General features: G+C 35.4%; 3 protein-coding genes across 6 annotated transcripts; 1 reads left to right on the forward strand and 2 right to left on the reverse strand.

Annotated features, from left to right (window-relative positions):
• Positions 1 to 101: 101 nt before the first annotated feature.
• Positions 102 to 1715, reverse strand: LOC126843635 (cytosol aminopeptidase-like). Its single transcript, XM_050581282.1, has one exon. It carries the CDS (start codon positions 1713 to 1715, stop codon positions 102 to 104), a length of 1614 nt encoding a protein of 537 aa, XP_050437239.1.
• A 1403-nt stretch (positions 1716 to 3118) lies between these two features.
• On the forward strand, positions 3119 to 6148 carry LOC126842789 (glucoside xylosyltransferase 1). Its single transcript, XM_050579941.1, has 7 exons — positions 3119 to 4082; positions 4139 to 4295; positions 4356 to 4487; positions 4560 to 4752; positions 4825 to 4974; positions 5048 to 5220; positions 5306 to 6148. The coding sequence occupies exons 1-7, from the start codon at positions 3925 to 3927 to the stop codon at positions 5441 to 5443; spliced, it is 1101 nt and encodes a 366-aa protein (XP_050435898.1). The 5' UTR covers positions 3119 to 3924; the 3' UTR covers positions 5444 to 6148.
• A 334-nt stretch (positions 6149 to 6482) lies between these two features.
• LOC126842788 (sialin-like) lies at positions 6483 to 17809 on the reverse strand. Of its 4 annotated transcripts, none has more exons than XM_050579936.1 (10): positions 17719 to 17808; positions 17281 to 17611; positions 9841 to 10022; positions 9394 to 9624; positions 9227 to 9311; positions 8888 to 9108; positions 7962 to 8108; positions 7567 to 7855; positions 6871 to 6956; positions 6483 to 6803 (listed from the first exon to the last, which is right to left on the reverse strand). In XM_050579936.1, exons 2-10 carry the CDS (start codon positions 17285 to 17287, stop codon positions 6627 to 6629), a joined length of 1425 nt encoding a protein of 474 aa, XP_050435893.1. In that variant the 5' UTR covers positions 17288 to 17611; positions 17719 to 17808; the 3' UTR covers positions 6483 to 6626. The 4 variants fall into 4 exon arrangements, with proteins under 4 accessions (XP_050435893.1, XP_050435894.1, XP_050435895.1 ...); XM_050579937.1 differs by having other exon boundaries at positions 17281 to 17608; positions 17719 to 17775; XM_050579938.1 differs by having other exon boundaries at positions 17281 to 17608; positions 17671 to 17732.
• Between the last annotated feature and the right edge of the window lie 402 nt (positions 17810 to 18211).

The following is an 18211-nucleotide window of genomic DNA, read 5'->3' on the forward strand; positions in this document are numbered from 1 at the left end:
TTCGATTAGAAATATTTGAACCCGCCAACAAATAATGATAAAAAAAAAAAACACTCGGTTATATTTGGGTCAATTTTGTTTTCGACAATTTTGGCTCGGGCTTATGCGGTTATCGAAGACGCTGTCTGGCATGTCATCTGCGCCAACAGTTCTATAAGCGTCCTCGTGGGTCGACCGGACATGCCTTCGGCTAGATACGCGGCATCGCGACCCGTTGTCTTTAGGAGCCCGCTGATGTCCAGGTGCATCCAAGGCACGTCTCTGGGCACGAATTCTTGCAAGAAAGCCGCGGCTTGCATGGAGTTTGCGCCAAAATGCTTGCTGGAATTTACAAGGTCCGCTTGGTCCGCCGATTGGACGTGCACGGTCGACTGTTTCCACAGCGGTAGTCTCCAGACTCGGTCGCCGGTGTGCATGGCCGCCGCTTTTATAGATTCCATTAACGACGGATTTTTCGTGAATACTCCCAACGCCAGGGAAGACCATATTTCCGAACAGTCTACGTACGGGCCGATGTCGATTATCATTTTGGCGTTGTAACAGTCGGACATGCCCGCCATGGACATGACGTCGGCAACGATAAGTTGGTTAGCTTTTACAGTGTCGGTCACCAGGACGGTCTTCGTGCTTTTCGTCATCAACACCGCTCCCGGTTCCAACGAGCCTGAACCGATCACGTGCTCGGCCAAGGGTATGATCACCTTAAGGTTGATGTCTAGCTTGAGCGCACTGACCGCCCGCAGGACGGCCACTAGAGCGGCGGCGCCTGAAATTTCACCGCGGGAGTGTCTCTGGTCTTCGCACGACCTCGGCGATCCCAGGCCGCCCGAGTTGTAAGTCAGACCCGGCGCGATCAGCACCACGGGAGGCACGTCGATGTCACAACCTTCGTATGTAGCCTCCAGGAGCTGTGGCTCTTCGCAAGACCCGCCGGCCACGGCAAGCAGCGCGTTCATGTGCCGGGACTCCATGTAGTGTTTACCGCGGACCTGCAGATCGATGCCCTGGTTGGACAACAGCGCGACCGCGTTTCGGGCGAACGCTTTGGGCGTCAACAGATTAGCCGGGATCTCTTGTAGCTGCCGCGTCAAGTTCTGCGCAGAGCCCTTTTGCAGACCGATTTGCCAACCGGTCCAGTCGCAACTGTCGTACAGCTCGAGCTTCGGCATATTCTGCCAATTTCGCCGACACTTCAGGTCCTGGTACGCCCACATTCCCATCGACGCGCCCTCGGCAGAGCTCTCCGCAGACTCGAAACTTTCCAAGTAGATTTTCTGCACGTCGAAATTTTGCAGGGATCTGATACCTAATGCCGCGGCGTTGCGCACCGTTTCTTTTTGCTCGTCTATGCCCTCCTTTTCGTTGTAGCCGAGACACCCGTCGTCCAGACCGACCACGGACACGTAAGGGTAAGTTTGGTCGAGCCCGTAGAAAGTGCGCACGTCTCCGCGGGCCGGTGGCGGCTTGGCGTACCGCAATTGTTCCATCAACTTGCCGCCGAGCGAATCGTTGAACTTGCTGGCCGTCGGTGTGAACGTCAGAGTTTCGCCGGTCGTGTCGCCTTTTTGGGCGAAACACCCGAGCACGAGACCTCGGAGAGACGGCGAAACACCGGTCGGGCTGCATGGAATGAGGTCGGCGTATAATCTTCGGAGGACGAGTTGTTGTTTTGTCGATAGCCGTTTGTGCTTAGGCAACAATTTATTTAAAATCATGTCGATAAAAGTCACAAAAAAAAATGTATACTTCGCTAAAATTATGCCGACACTGTCGTCTGTTAGACGGGTCCTACTCGAATGGTCAGTGGCGCCCATGTGTATTAAACGATTTTTTATAAAATATTTTTCTTGGCCAGCAAATAATAATAATAATAATAAAACAAAACCGTGTTTTCTCGAGCTGGTGATACGAAGGTGTTGGACGCGAGAAGATCAATCGTTCTTGTGCGCATTCGTGCGTTTAACGTTTTTTTTTTATTGGTTTCTCGGAAATACTTACAGTGAAAAAGCATCCGTCTCAAGACACGTGCAAAAACGTTTCGAGCAATTTTTCTTTTGACACAAAGTTTTAAAATATATAGATATGTACTTATCTAAAAAGATTTTATTCGTATGAATACTAGTAGTTATCAACCAAACTATACTATTTACAAAATCTATTTAAAATTACTCTAAAAAATTATTATTATAAAAACTTACAAGTAATTTACACCGATATTACTTTTTTACACTGATACATAAACTGTCGTCAAACATATTTATTACAAAACGTTAATAAAAAGTTAGGAACAAATCTACTTTACCGGACACCTTTTTTTTTTCGATTTTTTTTTTTTTTAATCGATAGTATTTTGCATGCTGTGATTAAATCGAATCTGCAAAAATTTTGGGCCGCTCGCACTTACTTTGGAAGTTACGGACGTTTGAAGTTCGCAGATAATCTGAAAGGTATATATTAGGTATATATAAAAAAAAAAAGTTTTTAAAAACATGCTTTTCTAAAAAAAAAAAAAAAAAAAGTAGTAAAAAGTGAATTAAAAACTAAAAATAATTTTATTACAAGAACATTTTTTTACCAATCAATTGTAGCATACTTTATTTAAAATGTCATTTACTTTGAAAACAATCGAAAATAAATTTTTGACTAAAAAGAAAAGCGTGGGCGTTATTCAACAAAGTCCAAATTTATTGAGTTAAGTATTAAGAGATGTACGTGTCACACACTAATATTCAACCAAATTTAAATTACAAGAAAACCTACAGTACAAAAAACATTATCCGATAAATTTATTAGGGACTTTGTTGAACAGGGCCCACGCTTTTCTTTTTAGTCAAAAATTAATTTTCGGTTGTTTTCAAAGTAATTGGCATTTTAAATCAAATATGCTAGAATCGATTGGTAAACTGTTCTTGTAATAAAATTATTTTTTACTTTTTAGTTCACTTTTTACTATTTTTAAAAAAGTTTTTTTTAATTTATTTATTTTATTTTTTTACTTTTTAGTCCTATTAAGGTATTTAATAACTGCTGAATAGATTACTAAATTAATTTTGCAAGATTTGAAAAATACCCGTACAAACGTACGTGCTTAGCGAGCTAAAGAAAAGCAAGTAAAAATACATTTATTGAAGTACATATTACATAATTACAGTAGGTATATTTATTATTAATTATACAAAAAACCTAAATGTAATAGGTTAAATGACAACGTTTAGAAAAAAAATCCCTTAATGTATACAATTCCCGATATGTATAAGAATATTAAAAATGTTTACGACGAGCTTTTTCAATAAAAAACGCCATTAAAAGGCGAGCAAAAGCAGTAGAATTTACGCCGAGCGTATCAATGATATCATCATAATCTAACTTCTTTGTTAAATCTGACTATATAGTTAAAACAGCCAAAGAATTAGCATTTTGTTTGTAGTACTTGATCTCGAATAGGACTTGACTCTTTTTAAGACTGAAAAAGACCTCGCAGCAGACAAGTTAGAGGTAGGACAAGACACAAAAATTCGTAACGCAATTTCTACATATGGTTATATGTATAAAATTAATAAATTCACTTTAAGATATGGGTATAGCTTGTACAGAAGTTTTTTTCAATAAATTGTTTTTTTTCTGGTTAGTGGTTACCCCGCATGACCACAACCAGAGTTATATATTAACGGTTAACGTTATCAGACGGCCGTATCAAACGGTACGTTATCATTATTCTAAACGCTTTGTAGTTTGTGCACAATAATTTATTTGTTGACGAAATCGAAACAATATTCAAAATGTCTATACAAATAATAATTAAAATATTCAATACGTTTTGTACATATTACATTGTTGATCTGTATATTTTAATCTGAAAAGTCTGTAAACCGATCGGATCTGATTGTTTGCAATTTATATGTATGACCATTTCCATTATTTACTATGGTTCGAATAAAATGTTCGTACATACTCTCTCTAACGATTGGACTTATAATATTTCTATTTTTTCTACGTCTACCTGAAAAATCACTAAGTCGATACACCGGTAAACAGTCGGTGCTGACGCCACTGAATCGTTCTGTCGAGCTATTCCAAACTAAGTAAGTTGATTGCAGTTGATTTTTTATGTGTTTTTATAAAATGTTAAATTCTACAGGAAAAACGACCAAGTAGTCGTGGCAGTCGTCGTGTGCGGTAGTCTAACAACCGAAGCATTGGTCATGATTAAATCCGCTATAGTTTTTCGCGGTGATTCGGATCTGAAGATAGTGATTATTGCCGAAAAAAATATTCAACAAGAATTCGATGAAACTGTACTACTTACCTACACCAAAGTTATTGTGAATTCTTATTAATTTTATTACTCGTTTTAGCTGCGGGAATGGAAACTGTTGACAAACGATTCGTTTTCGTACGAGATACACAGTATTACTTTTCCCAAAGAACACTCGGAGGAATGGAGAAAACTGTTTCAACCATGTGCATCAGAACGACTTTTTTTACCAGTAAGTGATAAAAAACAAAGTAACACGCAGTCATAACGTCGTCTGATTATAAATCTATTGAAAACGTTGCAGTCGGTTCTGAGCCATTTAGATTCTATTCTATACGTAGACACGGATACATTGTTTTTGAACAACGTAGCAGACGTTTGGAGACATTTTACGCTGATGAACTCTTCTCAATTGGCCGCCTTAGTGCCGGAACACGAGGATATGAATGTTGGATGGTATAATCGATTTGCTAAACATCCTTATTACGGAAAATTAGGTATTTACTTGTACATGATTGTAGACAACTTGGCATAATTTACTTTTTATAACGATAAACAATAAAAATTAGGACTTAATTCCGGCGTCATGTTGATGAACCTTACGCGAATGCGAGAATTCGATTGGATCGGTAAACTGGCTCCAATTTTAGAAAAATACAGACAACAACTTACGTGGGGCGATCAGGACATTATTAATATAATTTTCCACGACCATCCAGGTAGTGAATTTCCAAATGAATTATCTATCCACAAAAAATACTCGTATTATTATTATTGTTATTATTATCTTAGATAAAGTTTACGTGTATCCGTGTCGCTACAATTACCGATCAGATCATTGTATGTACATGAGCAATTGCAAATCGGCTGAAGAAAACGGCATCGACGTTCTCCACGGTTCTCGATCTACATTCTGGACGGACAAACAACCCGCGTTCCGAGCTGTGTATACCGCCATGTACCAGGTAAGTCATAATAACGATTTATTTTTTTTTAATTGTTTCGCTAGTTGTCATCTAAAGTATTTTTTTTTTTTTGTACGTATTACAGTATGAACTCGGTAGTGACCCGTCCAAATACCTTCTGGAACGGACTGCGAGCCTATTAAACAGGACAATCAATACGAATTGCGGTCGTCTCGCTTCGATATTCACGCACAACATGAGACTTTTATTTCGCACTCTATGACAGAAGTCATGACTCGAGAATCGATTAAAAATACCAAATAATTATTGATGTTACAGTGTATACGATTTTTGTAATTGTCGCCGCCGCTGTGTTGTAACACACAACTCTGTTAAGATCTCATATCATGAGAAAATCATTAACCACCGTGATTGCATTTTTGACGATTTTATATTGTTTTAGTTTTACATAGAACTATTTAAAGATTAAAAAACATTTGTGTTGACGCTGAACAAATTTGAACGGCCAGTGTAAAAGATCTATACCTGACTTTTATTATATATTTTTTAATTCTAATATTTATTTGTTACAAATCTATTAATATTTTATTACAATTGTTATTGGTATTGTGCCGCGGAGTTGGCAAAACAGTAAGCCGCCTATATTTTTTTGTTGAACACCAAATTTGCTGGACTTAAACAAAAAAAAAAAAAACCTACTTTTGGCGGTTATACCAACTATTTTTTTAAAATTTTATTTCGTTTAGATGCGTTTATTTTGAAATTATTTATATCTAATTTTAATGGTAAATTATTTACAATTTTTATTCTATACTTATCTTTCTGTGATAATAATTTATTTATTATAATTAACACATACAATATACTAATATTCTGCTAATGTAAATATATTTTATATGCACAAATGTTGTTTGATTTTGTACCGTTTTTCATGTTTACATTTTTTATATATACACTATACATAATACGTCTTGTAAAGATATCTTTAATAAATTATTACACTTTTTTTTTTTTTTACATCTTATTGTAATTGTATTTTAAAGTTCTTTTATTTTGTAATTTATATTTTGACACTATTTTTAAAATCACTTGTACTTACGAAAAACGAACATCTGCTGTAGTAAACACTTTATACTTAGACCCGATAAGAGTTAATACCTAACTATCTTTTTTTTTTTTTTTCTCTTCGCTTTATCTTAAATAATATACCCTTTCTCGGTATTTGTATTGTGGACTCGTAAACTTAACTTAATTGTAATACTGCAGATTTCCCCCCCGAGGTGTGAAAGTAAATTATATGGTTTGAAACAAAACGTCAACAATTATTATTGGATAAAAATCAATAATTTAAAATGACGACTCAAACAGTATACAAAATATAAACGTTGTTTTTACATAAAGTGTAAATTAACAACAACAAAAAAAGTACAATAAATATTAAACAATCACTTTTTGGTGGTTAGCCCGTTGGCGGTGATGGCCAGCTCTTGGTTGACCACGGCGCCGTTGGGTGCGTTCCACGGTTGGAGTTCGCTGGAACCGACAAAGTTGTACATCAATCCTGGCATGGCTATGATGACGGCCGAGAGTGCGAAAAAGTGTTGCCAAGACTCGACCGTGTTCTGTACAAACAAAACGCATTGTCAGTGGGCGATTAGTTAAACGGTTAACACTGAAGCGGACTCATACGTTATCGTTGGTGAAGTACGACAGCACGAACGGCGATATCATTCCTGGGACTACTCCGATTATGCCGCTGAAACCTTGCAATACACCTGTGTGGCAGAATACCCAACGATATTGTCATAGTTGACGTTGTTATACTGTTTTATCGTACGTACAAAACGCTAAATACTGTTTGTACGGCGCGCTTTCGCAGTAGTTAAAAAACAACAAAAAGGGGGCTTTGAACAAAAATTTTAATTTCTGTTCCTTTAAACTAAAAGTTAAGGTTGTCGGTTTTCGTGTTGTAGATTTTTTTGGTTTTTTTTTTTTTTATGTTTACTAGAAAACAAAAATATCGTTAAAACCCTTTTTTCAGCCTAATCAAACTATCTTTTATTTGAAAAAAAAAAATAAACGTTTGACCAAAGCAATCGGGTTAATTGTCGATAAGTAAAAAAAAAGCATAAAATAATTAGTTATTTTATAATATAAACTGGAAGAATCTAATTTTTAGAGGTACGAACAGCGTTTCAAAAATACCGTTTTCAACGCTTCTTACTTGTCATGCCTATTGCCTATAGACAAGTAGTGTGAAATTAACTGACCTGACCAGCACCTTCCCCCCCCCCCCCCACTTGGAGGACCAACCCCTTGTTGCCATCATATTTTACAACACGGAAATAATAATAAACTCGGTAATCTCTCTCTCTCTGTACGTACTGGCGAAATTGGGCGCCAGGTCTACCATCATCGACAACGGGCCGGACGTCGAAGCTCCGCTGGCGGTCATGGCCAACGTCAAAAACACGTTGACCAGTATTTGATCGCAGCCCGCGTACACGACGGCCAACACCAGTAGGGCTTGCGCCACGGTGCATATGTTGGTGGATATTTTGCGGACACACGTGCGGCTGTACAGGCCGGTGGACATGAGCGAGTCGATGCCGAACGACAGGAACAGCGAGAAGAAAAACCTGGTGAAATGCGGTATTCCCGACCACATGCCGACCTGAGAAACACACGGAACCGGTGGTCGTTACGCTTTACAAAAAAAAAAAAAAAAATAAAAAATATTCCGCTCCAGTCGGGCGGGCCGGACGGACGGACGGACTGACCGTTTGTGGGCTCCAGCCGAACATCAGGTTCAGGTAGGTCGGCGTTTGTGTCATGAGCGTGTGCAGAGCCCATCCGGTTCCCCATTGGACGAACAGGGCCGTCCACACGGGCAGAGACGTCAAAACGGACTTCCAAGGTATCGGCAACTGGAAAAAAAATTAACACGATAAAGAAGACCGCGAGATTTCACACCCCCTTAAGCAGTGGCGTACTTACGGGGGGGGGGGGGGGGTTCGGGTTCAACCCCCCCCCACTCGCCCCTCCGAGCCAAGAAAAAATTGCGAAAAACCGATATATTATAGGTTTATTATTGTATAATTGTTACAACGTTACTTGTCTGAAGTAATTTACAAACTTGAAGTAAACGAAATATGATAAATAATAATTTATTTTTAATTATATTTCAATTATCGAGCGTTTTGCATACAGTTTTGACTTTTGTACGGCGTCGCAGCGCCCATTTTTAAGGAGTAAAGTATAGGCAATTTTTTAGAAAATCTTAATTTAAACGTTAAACCGCGATGTGCAATTATTATTAGTTCAACGACTAGGACTCCAATTTTGGTAGTCAATTTATTATTTGCACCATCACGGTGCATCCTCGAAAGCGATTTAAAAATTGTTTTTTCCGTCTCGACGTGTTTAAGCAGACTGAAAATAAGTCGACAATAATTTTGGGTTTAGAATAAAAGCGCCCGTTGTAAAAATTAAAAGGTAACAATATTTCGGAGGGCAAGACCGGGTGCGTTTTTTTTTTCCATCGTTATTCCAAGTATAACGCTCAATACGTGGTTTAGGAATAACGACTATTTTGACATTTTCAAACGACTGTGACTTTTCGAAAAATCAAGAATTTTTTTTTTTTATAAAAACGCACCGTCTCGCCCGTCGTCCAGAAAGGGTAGACCGGACGTAATCGACTTACCGGCTCTGCCGACACCATGCTGGTCAGACTGCTGGTGATGTGGGCCAGCTCGTTTGGGGAAATGAACGGATGTTCGGCCGGCGTGTCGTACACCAGCAGCCACCAGGCGAGGAACCACAGCACGCCGACCACTGCCGACACGTAGAACACATAAGACCATCCCCATTGTTCCATGATGAGACCGCACAGCGGATACGTGATAGCGACCCCGATCGAACTGCCTTTTAAATCGAGATAATACAAATTAAGCGCCGTAGTAAATACGATTATCACGTACAGCGCGGGTCGGGTGGCGTAACCGATATCGGCGCAGAAAATAATAATAATAATAATAATGACCCAAATAAGCGGTGATGAAATTGCTCCTCTTGTTCGGCGGTATCCAGTGTGCGGTCAGATGATGCACCGACGGCCACGCCATGCCCTGCAATACAACAACAACAATAACAAAAACCACCGGTTAAATCAATCTATAATTTAGCCGCGATTGTGTTGACACACGTTACCCCGACTAGACCTTGCAACGCCCGAGCGGCCACCAGAGCTTTGATGTCCCATCGAGCGGCGAAAGGCATGACGAACGACATGACGAACATGAACAAGTTGCTGAACCCGAAAATCCGTTTAGCACCGTAAGTCCGTGCCAGTATGCCTCCCGGCAGTTGAGTTGCCCAGTGCAACCAATAGAACGAGCCCAGTACCATCGCTCTCTCTCGGTCGGTCCATTGAAATTCTGTCTGCCAACAATGGAAAATATCTAAGTCCACCGTCCACTGTGTGCACTCGTTTTTAAGGGAGGTGTCTCTCTCTCTCTCTCTCCCCCCCTCTCCCCCCCCCTCTTTGGACAGGCCCAACCGAGAGACACGGTATCAATTTCTGATACAAACTGTATTAACAACTGACTATGTTATTCGATTTTTTTTTTTTTTTTTTTGATAGCTTTGAAATATTACTTTGCGACTTGACGAATCCGCCGGGCGAATGCTACTGAACGCCGTGGAATTTGGACACATGTGCGCTCCGCTGGTTTTGCTTCGCACCGTGGTCATGTCCACGATGGCTATGTTCAGGTTTATGCGGATCATGTAGTTGCACGCAAACCCGGAGAACACCAGGAACCACAATGCCAAGGTAGCTAATAGACGAACAAAAAAACAACACACAACACACACACACACAAATAAGATATTTAAAATAATAACACGTTTTATGCCTGCAGTGACATTGTTTTCGTTTAGACGCCGACAAAATATAATAGGTAACTGTTTTTTTTTTCGGATATTTATTTAAAATTTCCAGTTTATCTCTATCGACAACAAATTAATTATTACGATAATAATTATAGAAATTAGAATTATATTTGGTAAATGTTGTTATATAGTGCTTTATAATATGATGTTGTGTCAAGTTATTGAAACCCATCAGTCGGACGCAAGCTAAATAAACCAATAATAATTATTAATGGTAAACGTTTTGGTTATTAAATTTCACTCCTATTGTTGCAACTTCGATAAGTAATAATAATAATAATTAATGTTACGAACGATTTTATGATGTCATGATCAAATAGTCAGGCAGTATATATATATTTATCTTACACGAAATTAATTTGCAGGTAAAAAATAGAGTATGTTGATGAAATGTAGACAATACATTTTGATTAGTATTGTAAAATTATGGTTGCAGATATTAACATTAAAACGAGCACATAATCAGATATATATTTTTATAAATAAGGTTACATTTTAAATATATTTTTGGTTGGAAAATAATGCGCGGGTTATTTTTTTAAATAAATTATTATAAATTGACATTTTCCAGAAAAAATTAAAGCATTATATTATTATCACAAAACATTAAGATCACAAAATCAATATTAGATTTTGGTACATAAGCAGTTTTTGATATTATATTGTGCTCCTCATAACCATAGTTCTTGCTATCAGATCTGAATCAGAGTTGGATAACGTTGTTTTATTGGGTTTTTTTAATTGAATTTTTTTCACGAAAATGCTCAAATGTTATGTAACACTTAATCGGATGTTATTGTAATATGATTAAGGTGTTGTGGAAATTAAAGTGGAATCAACACTTAGTACTACAGATTAGGTACTTTGTACTTAATCAGTGCTTGCTTGCGTAATTATTTTTCTACGTGTTAAGTAGACAAGTGAAATAAAATTACCTAAAAAAAAAAAAAAAAAATAGATTATATTAACACACGCACACTATTCGCCAACATGTAAACAGATAAAAATTACCGGAACCCACTTGGTATTTGACTAATAAATATCACTTGAAAACCGTTAAAGGTAAACTCACAGGTATTCTACAAAAACAATTATTACCATTATTATTAGTTTATCTATCCAAATAATGAGTTTCGCTTGATTACATAAATCACACTCGATAAATTAATCTTTTACACAATGAAAAAAATATATATTAATGTCACACTTTAATAACAAAGAACAATAAAAGAGATAAATTGCTAGGTAAGGAGTAGATAATACTTATTTTATTTGACTACCCGTGTTATATAATTGCGAATTAACAATAATCCCATTTATAAGTTAAACAATGACTAATAGAATAGAAAATGTGTATACAGTTGGTACAAAACAATAATTTTCGACACACCTTGACATAATCGAGACTAGGATTAAAACTGATTTGCACCTATACAAGTTTCCGGTGCCTAGTGTTACCATCACAAGAGATAAATATTACATCCAAACGTTACTACAATGAACATAAATTCAAAAGGAATTCTACTATCGTTTTTTTTTTTTTTTTTTTTTTTTAAGATACTATTAGAGTGCTGGTAATGTTTGTGCCAATTTATATTGACTTCTGACACTACAATTAACGCGCAATTAATAAACAATTAGCCATTCAGTGTCATATAGCCGCCACTTGATAGAATTGAGTATACCCATATAGGCTCTGGCCTGCCCGCTCTCCAAAAATAAAATAATACCAATTAAAAAGGCCGGGAGCACATTTAAATGTATTAAAGCCTCCTCGAGATTGACCAAAACGAGTTTACCCGAATTTTGTTGAAAAAAAACTGTCAACCAAAAATACAAAACTATCCTTCAAACTACTCTGCGGTGTTGACTGCCCAAGTAACTACATATGTTATTATTGTGTACAGTACCTAAACATGTTCAATTTAAATGCACACATACCCTAAAAATTGGATGTAAAATGAGTTGTAATAAGACTTGTATGTTGCCAAAATAATGAGTCTTGTGGAAATTCAAATTTGTATTGTTCCAAGCCAAGTGCGACTACAATATGAAATTTTTAAGAATTTCACACACAACATTTGAACAGACCTAAAAAATATCCGAAAATTTGTCTCCAATGAACAAAACAAAATAGTTACATCTTTACTGTGATATTGAGATAATACCTAAAACAAAGAGTATTAAACCAAACTGGGAACCTACAATTGCATATAAATCAAAAAAAATTTGCGATTTTTCACCTCTTACTGTGAGACTTAAGTTTATTGATGTGGTCTTTATCTATAAACTAATCAATGAATTAATTGATTCTCGAGCTTCTCTCAAAAATTGCTTTTAGAATCCCCAACTTTACCTCAAGTCTAAAGCTAATCCTTGCTGTTCTATTATTTACCTATAAAATAGTCCACAAGGCATTATATCGCCTGCCTAAATATTGTAAGAGTATTGCTCTGAATTTGATTTGTTTCATGATAATGTCCAAAAATTATGTTTTATTGCATACTGTTTTTTTTTTTGTTTGTTTTCTGTGCTTACCAATTTTGTTTTACTGTACTTGCGGGTGTTTATATGAATAAATAAATAAAATCACTTATCTAACTGCAATTTGCTGTGCCTAATAGCAATTTTCTGAAACGAGAAATAAAATACTATAGTCTTATATGATGTACTGTACTCTAATAGATCCCATTAAAGCAATACAAATTATTATAACAAAATTATAGTGATAAGTTTATTATTCAATTAGACCTATTAATGTTGCAAACAATGGTCACAAAATTTATAACTTATTAGAAGTAGGTGTTAATTTATTATTATTATTAGTATCTGGTGGACTGATATATTTAAAAAAATTAATCCTCAATTTGTATTTCTAGTAGGAGTTTTCCCACGGGATTTCAATATAATTGTTGCATTCTGTGCTCATTTATGTCAAACCCACAAGTCCTAGTAAAAAAGTTTTTTTAATTATTCCTTATTACAGTACTTTGAGATAATTTAGAAATATTAGAATTACTCCATTTAAAATAAAAAATAATAATTATTATAAAAATAGATTCTTCATATTTTTGATATTTAACTTAAAACCTGATTATTATTATTTTTGATGTATGATTTTTTGGCTAGCAGTAGTAAATTTGTGCAAATACCGGAAGTAAGGGTAACGGAAGTAGGACTGACGGAGCTGAATTTGACCGGCAAACTGAAGTAAACATTTCGGATACATGTCCAATGGCACTAGGGGTGTATGTTGAGTGACCACGGCGGACAACGAGACTAGGGTTAAGTGTAAAGTTTTTTTATTTAATAATTATAATTGTTATTACAATGTAAGACTTATAATATAAGTAAGTACCTATTTTATAAACTAAATAGAATGAATATGAAGAGCGCCATAAGGCCTATTAGCTATATGTGTATACTATATATAAATGGTAAACCAATACTTATGATTGTTGTATACATTTCCCTAAACCAACATGTACAATCAGTAATACATTTTCTCCACTTTGTACTAGGTACTGTCACACACAAAAGAGGCGACAGGTATTTTGAAAAATAACTATCACATTCCGCCTTGGTTAATCAGTGGACATTTTAACGTCAAAATCAGTTTCTTCGCATATGATAAGCTCAGCTCTATTTTTAATTTGTATTTTATGTAGGATCCGAAATAAGATGTTTACACATAGCTATTGTGAGTACTTTTTACGGCTCACACGGTTTTTTATTTAAGGTCCCATAATTTTAAAATGTTTACTTATACTCAAATAAAACGATATCCAACAAAATTGTAATTAAATCACTGATTAAAATTTTTTATTTAGCTAATAGATAGCATTTCGAGTGTTTTTGAAGTCGCTGCGTTCTTATCGTTCAAATCCGTTGATTTGGCACAAGTTCTCTTTCAATGATAGTTTCATAAGATGTTTATTGAGGTTTTATATTAAAGCTATTTAGCTTTGTAAAATGAAATTTGTTACAATCATAGCGTTGTTATTATGAACGCACGTGTAACAAGAAACGTGATTCTTAATAAATAAAAATTGGCAGTATGTGTCATCATAATAAACACAAATTCAAACGAGTGGTAAAAATACTTCACACGGTTTGCATAAAGGAATTGTATCTTATCAAATTATTTTTTATTTCTTCAAAACTTGTTATTATACACCGACCAAAACGTGAAAGACAACTTTATGGTTCAGGTTTGATTTCACAGAGCACACACATGCTTACTAAAAAATGACTCATGGAAACATGATTAATTAACATTAGTAAACTAGGCCTTTTTTCAAACGTAATTTGTCGTAGGTCTAATCAGAAATACACAACACATTAAACAGGACCATGGTGTTATGGGTAAAGAAATTCCTATACTAATAGTAATAGTCTAACGAAAAAAAAAAAAAAATAACTACCAATTATAGCATTAATAATTTAAACTATACAAGCTCTAAATTAATACTACACGTGAAAAAGGCCTTGTATTTTACTGGTTAAAAAAAACCTGAAAACAACTAACAACGCCGTTTAACAAATGGTAGAAGGGCAAGTGTTTTTCATAAAATCTGAGAACTTTATGAAATATCTTATAAACTCTACAATGACTCCACTCCATATAAAACCTACATTACAGTGACTTTTTTTTTTAATGAGGGTAACAAGACGTGATAAATTTTAAAACTTCGGAATTCCCCTTATCGTTAAATTAAAAAATATATATATTTTTACTAACCGATAAGCCGATATGGTAATGTACAGTATTGGTTTTTTCAGATAACCATAAAAATAATCTACATACCCATAATAAAACATTTTAGAAGTTCGGTGTATTTATGACCTAATAAATTTAGCCGTACAATAGAACAAATTTGACCATTCAAACACGTTTTATACAATACTTAATATTACGGTAGGTACTGCCGCTGCTATCAGTACTTGGAAATGGGCACACTCTTAATACATTGGTAGTTCAATTATATATAGACTATATTATAATATAATATTTCCATGAGCGAGATCACCGGTTTGACTCACCGACTTTCAATATAATAACCAGATTGAACAGACGGTCGGCGAAAAATCAAAGTATTTTCGGTTCAGAATGTTGAACAATTATTATTAGTTTTTTAATTAATATAAATTACACACAGATTGTAACCCGGCCAGTTTGTCACCACAAGCCTAATCGTCAATCGTGACGTTTAAATGCACTCGGCCTACAAACAGGTTTAACCAATATCTAACCATTTTATATCTAACCACAATATCTATTAACCAACAATATCTAACCATATTTATACCATTTTACCGGCACAAAGCTCGAATGCCTTTAAGATTTACCTTTATGCGCACTGAACTGACACTAAACATATACGGCGAACCAAGGGCCATTTTTTCCAACTTTTTTTTGCAATGATAAGTTTCTTATAGTGTATTTTTTTTTTTTTTTTTTTAGCTTAACTTTAAACCTCCTTCTAGACCGTGTAGCCCGCAAACCTAAGATATTTTATGTTTAACGGAGCGACTGCCCAACACAGCCGGTGACACACGGTCCTTATCGGTTTGAATTTCGCCCACCGATGAGAAACGTTGAAATTGGTAATTTATGCAATTTGGAAAAACAACACTCGATATAATATCGTCTGCTTTTGATTTGCACCACAATTGTTATACAAAAATGTCAAAATTGTTCAAGAATATCCGAATTTTTTGAATATTTTTTTTTTTTAATTCTATATTATGCTAATGTATATTTTATTTCTTACACAAAATTCATATCTGTCTGTACACATTATGCGCCACCGCTATCGTGTTCAGTGAAAATAATTTTTGACGTTTTCGACGTACATTTGAAATTATTGCTTTACGCTTATCATCGTTATTGGTTTTTTTTTTTTAATGTTTATCTAATAAACTGTGTAGACTCATCCGCATTGTGGATGTTGATCTCCATCAGCATATTTTACAATGCGGATGTTGATTTAAAACTCTTTTGCGTGCTTAGCCCGTAACTTTCAACGTGTAAAGTTTATATTTACAATAATAATAATATATAAAGCTATTAGCTGAATATTTTGTACACTGAACTGTTATTTGTTTACAATGCAATTAATCTATACCACCAGTGTTTTCAGTGTTGCGTACACCTCATCGAGGACGTTTAAATGTAATTAAGAAAATAGTTTATGAGGCGTGTTAATGTTAAATATTTTTTTGTAATTCTCAAATTTGTAATGAATAGGTTGAAAGTATATGAATAAGTGAAAAGTAACCATGTATCCAATTTCTGTTTTCATAATTCTTTTAAGCGTAAATAACTATACGAATTTGGAGAAAAAAATTCAAAAAAGTTAATATTCATGAAGTTATGCACCCTTTAGAAAATTAAGTTTACAAAAAATGTATATATATATATATATATATATACATACGAGATATAATTAAATAATAATATAAATTTTAGAAAAAATACTTCATTTTGTTATCTAATGTCACCTATATATTTTGCTCTTTAATAACAGCTTATAATGTTTCATTATTTATTTATTTTTTTTTTTTAATATTGCAGTTTTACTAAAACCAATAAAATTTTGGCTTTAAATCGAAGCAATAAAATAAGAAAAAATATAATTACTGTTATATTTTTATTAAATTGACACACACACACACAATTGACAAATAAAATGGTCAGGTAAAATATGTTTGGCCAAAACTTGTTTACCGAATGAATAAAGCCGGACAAAGACTAGGAAGTGAAAATTTGCAGCGAATTGCATGGTAATTTGATGATAAGTAAAATAGTCAATATTTGAACCGGCAGAAATATTCTATCTAATTCTGTCAGGATATCTGATGTAAGCGAATGAAAACAAAAAAAAAAAAAAAAGGTAATTTTGTTGATAAATAATATAAACATTTTCGAATCGATATAATATTGCAAGAATTTTTTCTCATCTTGAGTAACAAAGTGGAGCCCGTCAAAAGAAGTGCCGTTTGCTAAACATCTACCGGCGGCGCTTTACTAGAAATATTTTTTTTTATGAACGCGTTCCGTTTTTTTTTTCGCTCTCTTTCGATGGGTCGTTTATTGGAAAATAATAATAATTTAAAAAAAAAACGTTTACGGCGACTTACCTCGCATTTTTGTTGTTTTCACTCTCCACCTGTCCGAAGAAGATCAAGAATAATCCGTCGTCGTGTCCTGTATGCAACGAAAACCACGTGGGAGGTGGTGTTTTTTTTATGCCAGCGAATTAACAAACAAAAAAAACTCTCATAGTGTCGACGACGACGACGGTGTTGTTTTAATACTTTTGTCGTCGGTTCGGTTTGGTTTTTCGGTTTGGTTTTTTATCGAATCGCGACCGAGACCGAAGTGTGTGATGTTGTATATAATTATCAATATAATAACAATATTATTTCTCAATCAAAACGACGACGACGACTGCGGCGGCGGCGGCGGCTGCTGTAATTGAACAAAAAAAAAAAATAATAATAAATAAACACACAATTATTAGCACACACGGAAAGTCAGTGTGGACGACACAAGTGATAATTATTGAACGTCTGTACCTTGTGCGTGTGTGTTTGCCGATGGTGTACGTTTCTCGTTCAAACACTGAACGGACTATAGATTAAAAATAACTCCGATAACAGCATTCAATATTATTACTTTTTTTTCTTCACACAAAACACATAGGTGGAGGGGATATTAAGTGAGTGAATAATATGAGTTGTGCAATATTAATCATACCCGGTGCCACGGCCAATAATCTCTAAGGCCCGCGCCTTTAGAACAGTTTATAACATATGTTTAAGTATGGTATAATAGGTAGTGATACCGCGTACCTAATGCGCGGTTACCCGCCAAGAAGAGAGGCTAATGGTCAGCCGGTAGTCGTATGTGGACACGAGCACAGAAGGATTGTACGGGGGAAAAAAAAAACATAAGTTTCTCTAACACAATATGAAGTATATGCAGGCACTTGGATCGAACGATTTGAAAGCTGCGGACTTTTGAAATCGTTGGCGCATCTGTCTGGAAATATTACAGAAATCAAACATT

Source organism: Adelges cooleyi, unplaced genomic scaffold (assembly GCF_023614345.1).
Source record: "Adelges cooleyi isolate 19-005CV unplaced genomic scaffold, UGA_ACOO_1.1 ACOO_flye_CR_arks_rails_tigmint_CR_PRNA_574, whole genome shotgun sequence".
Taxonomy (NCBI): domain Eukaryota; kingdom Metazoa; phylum Arthropoda; class Insecta; order Hemiptera; family Adelgidae; genus Adelges; species Adelges cooleyi.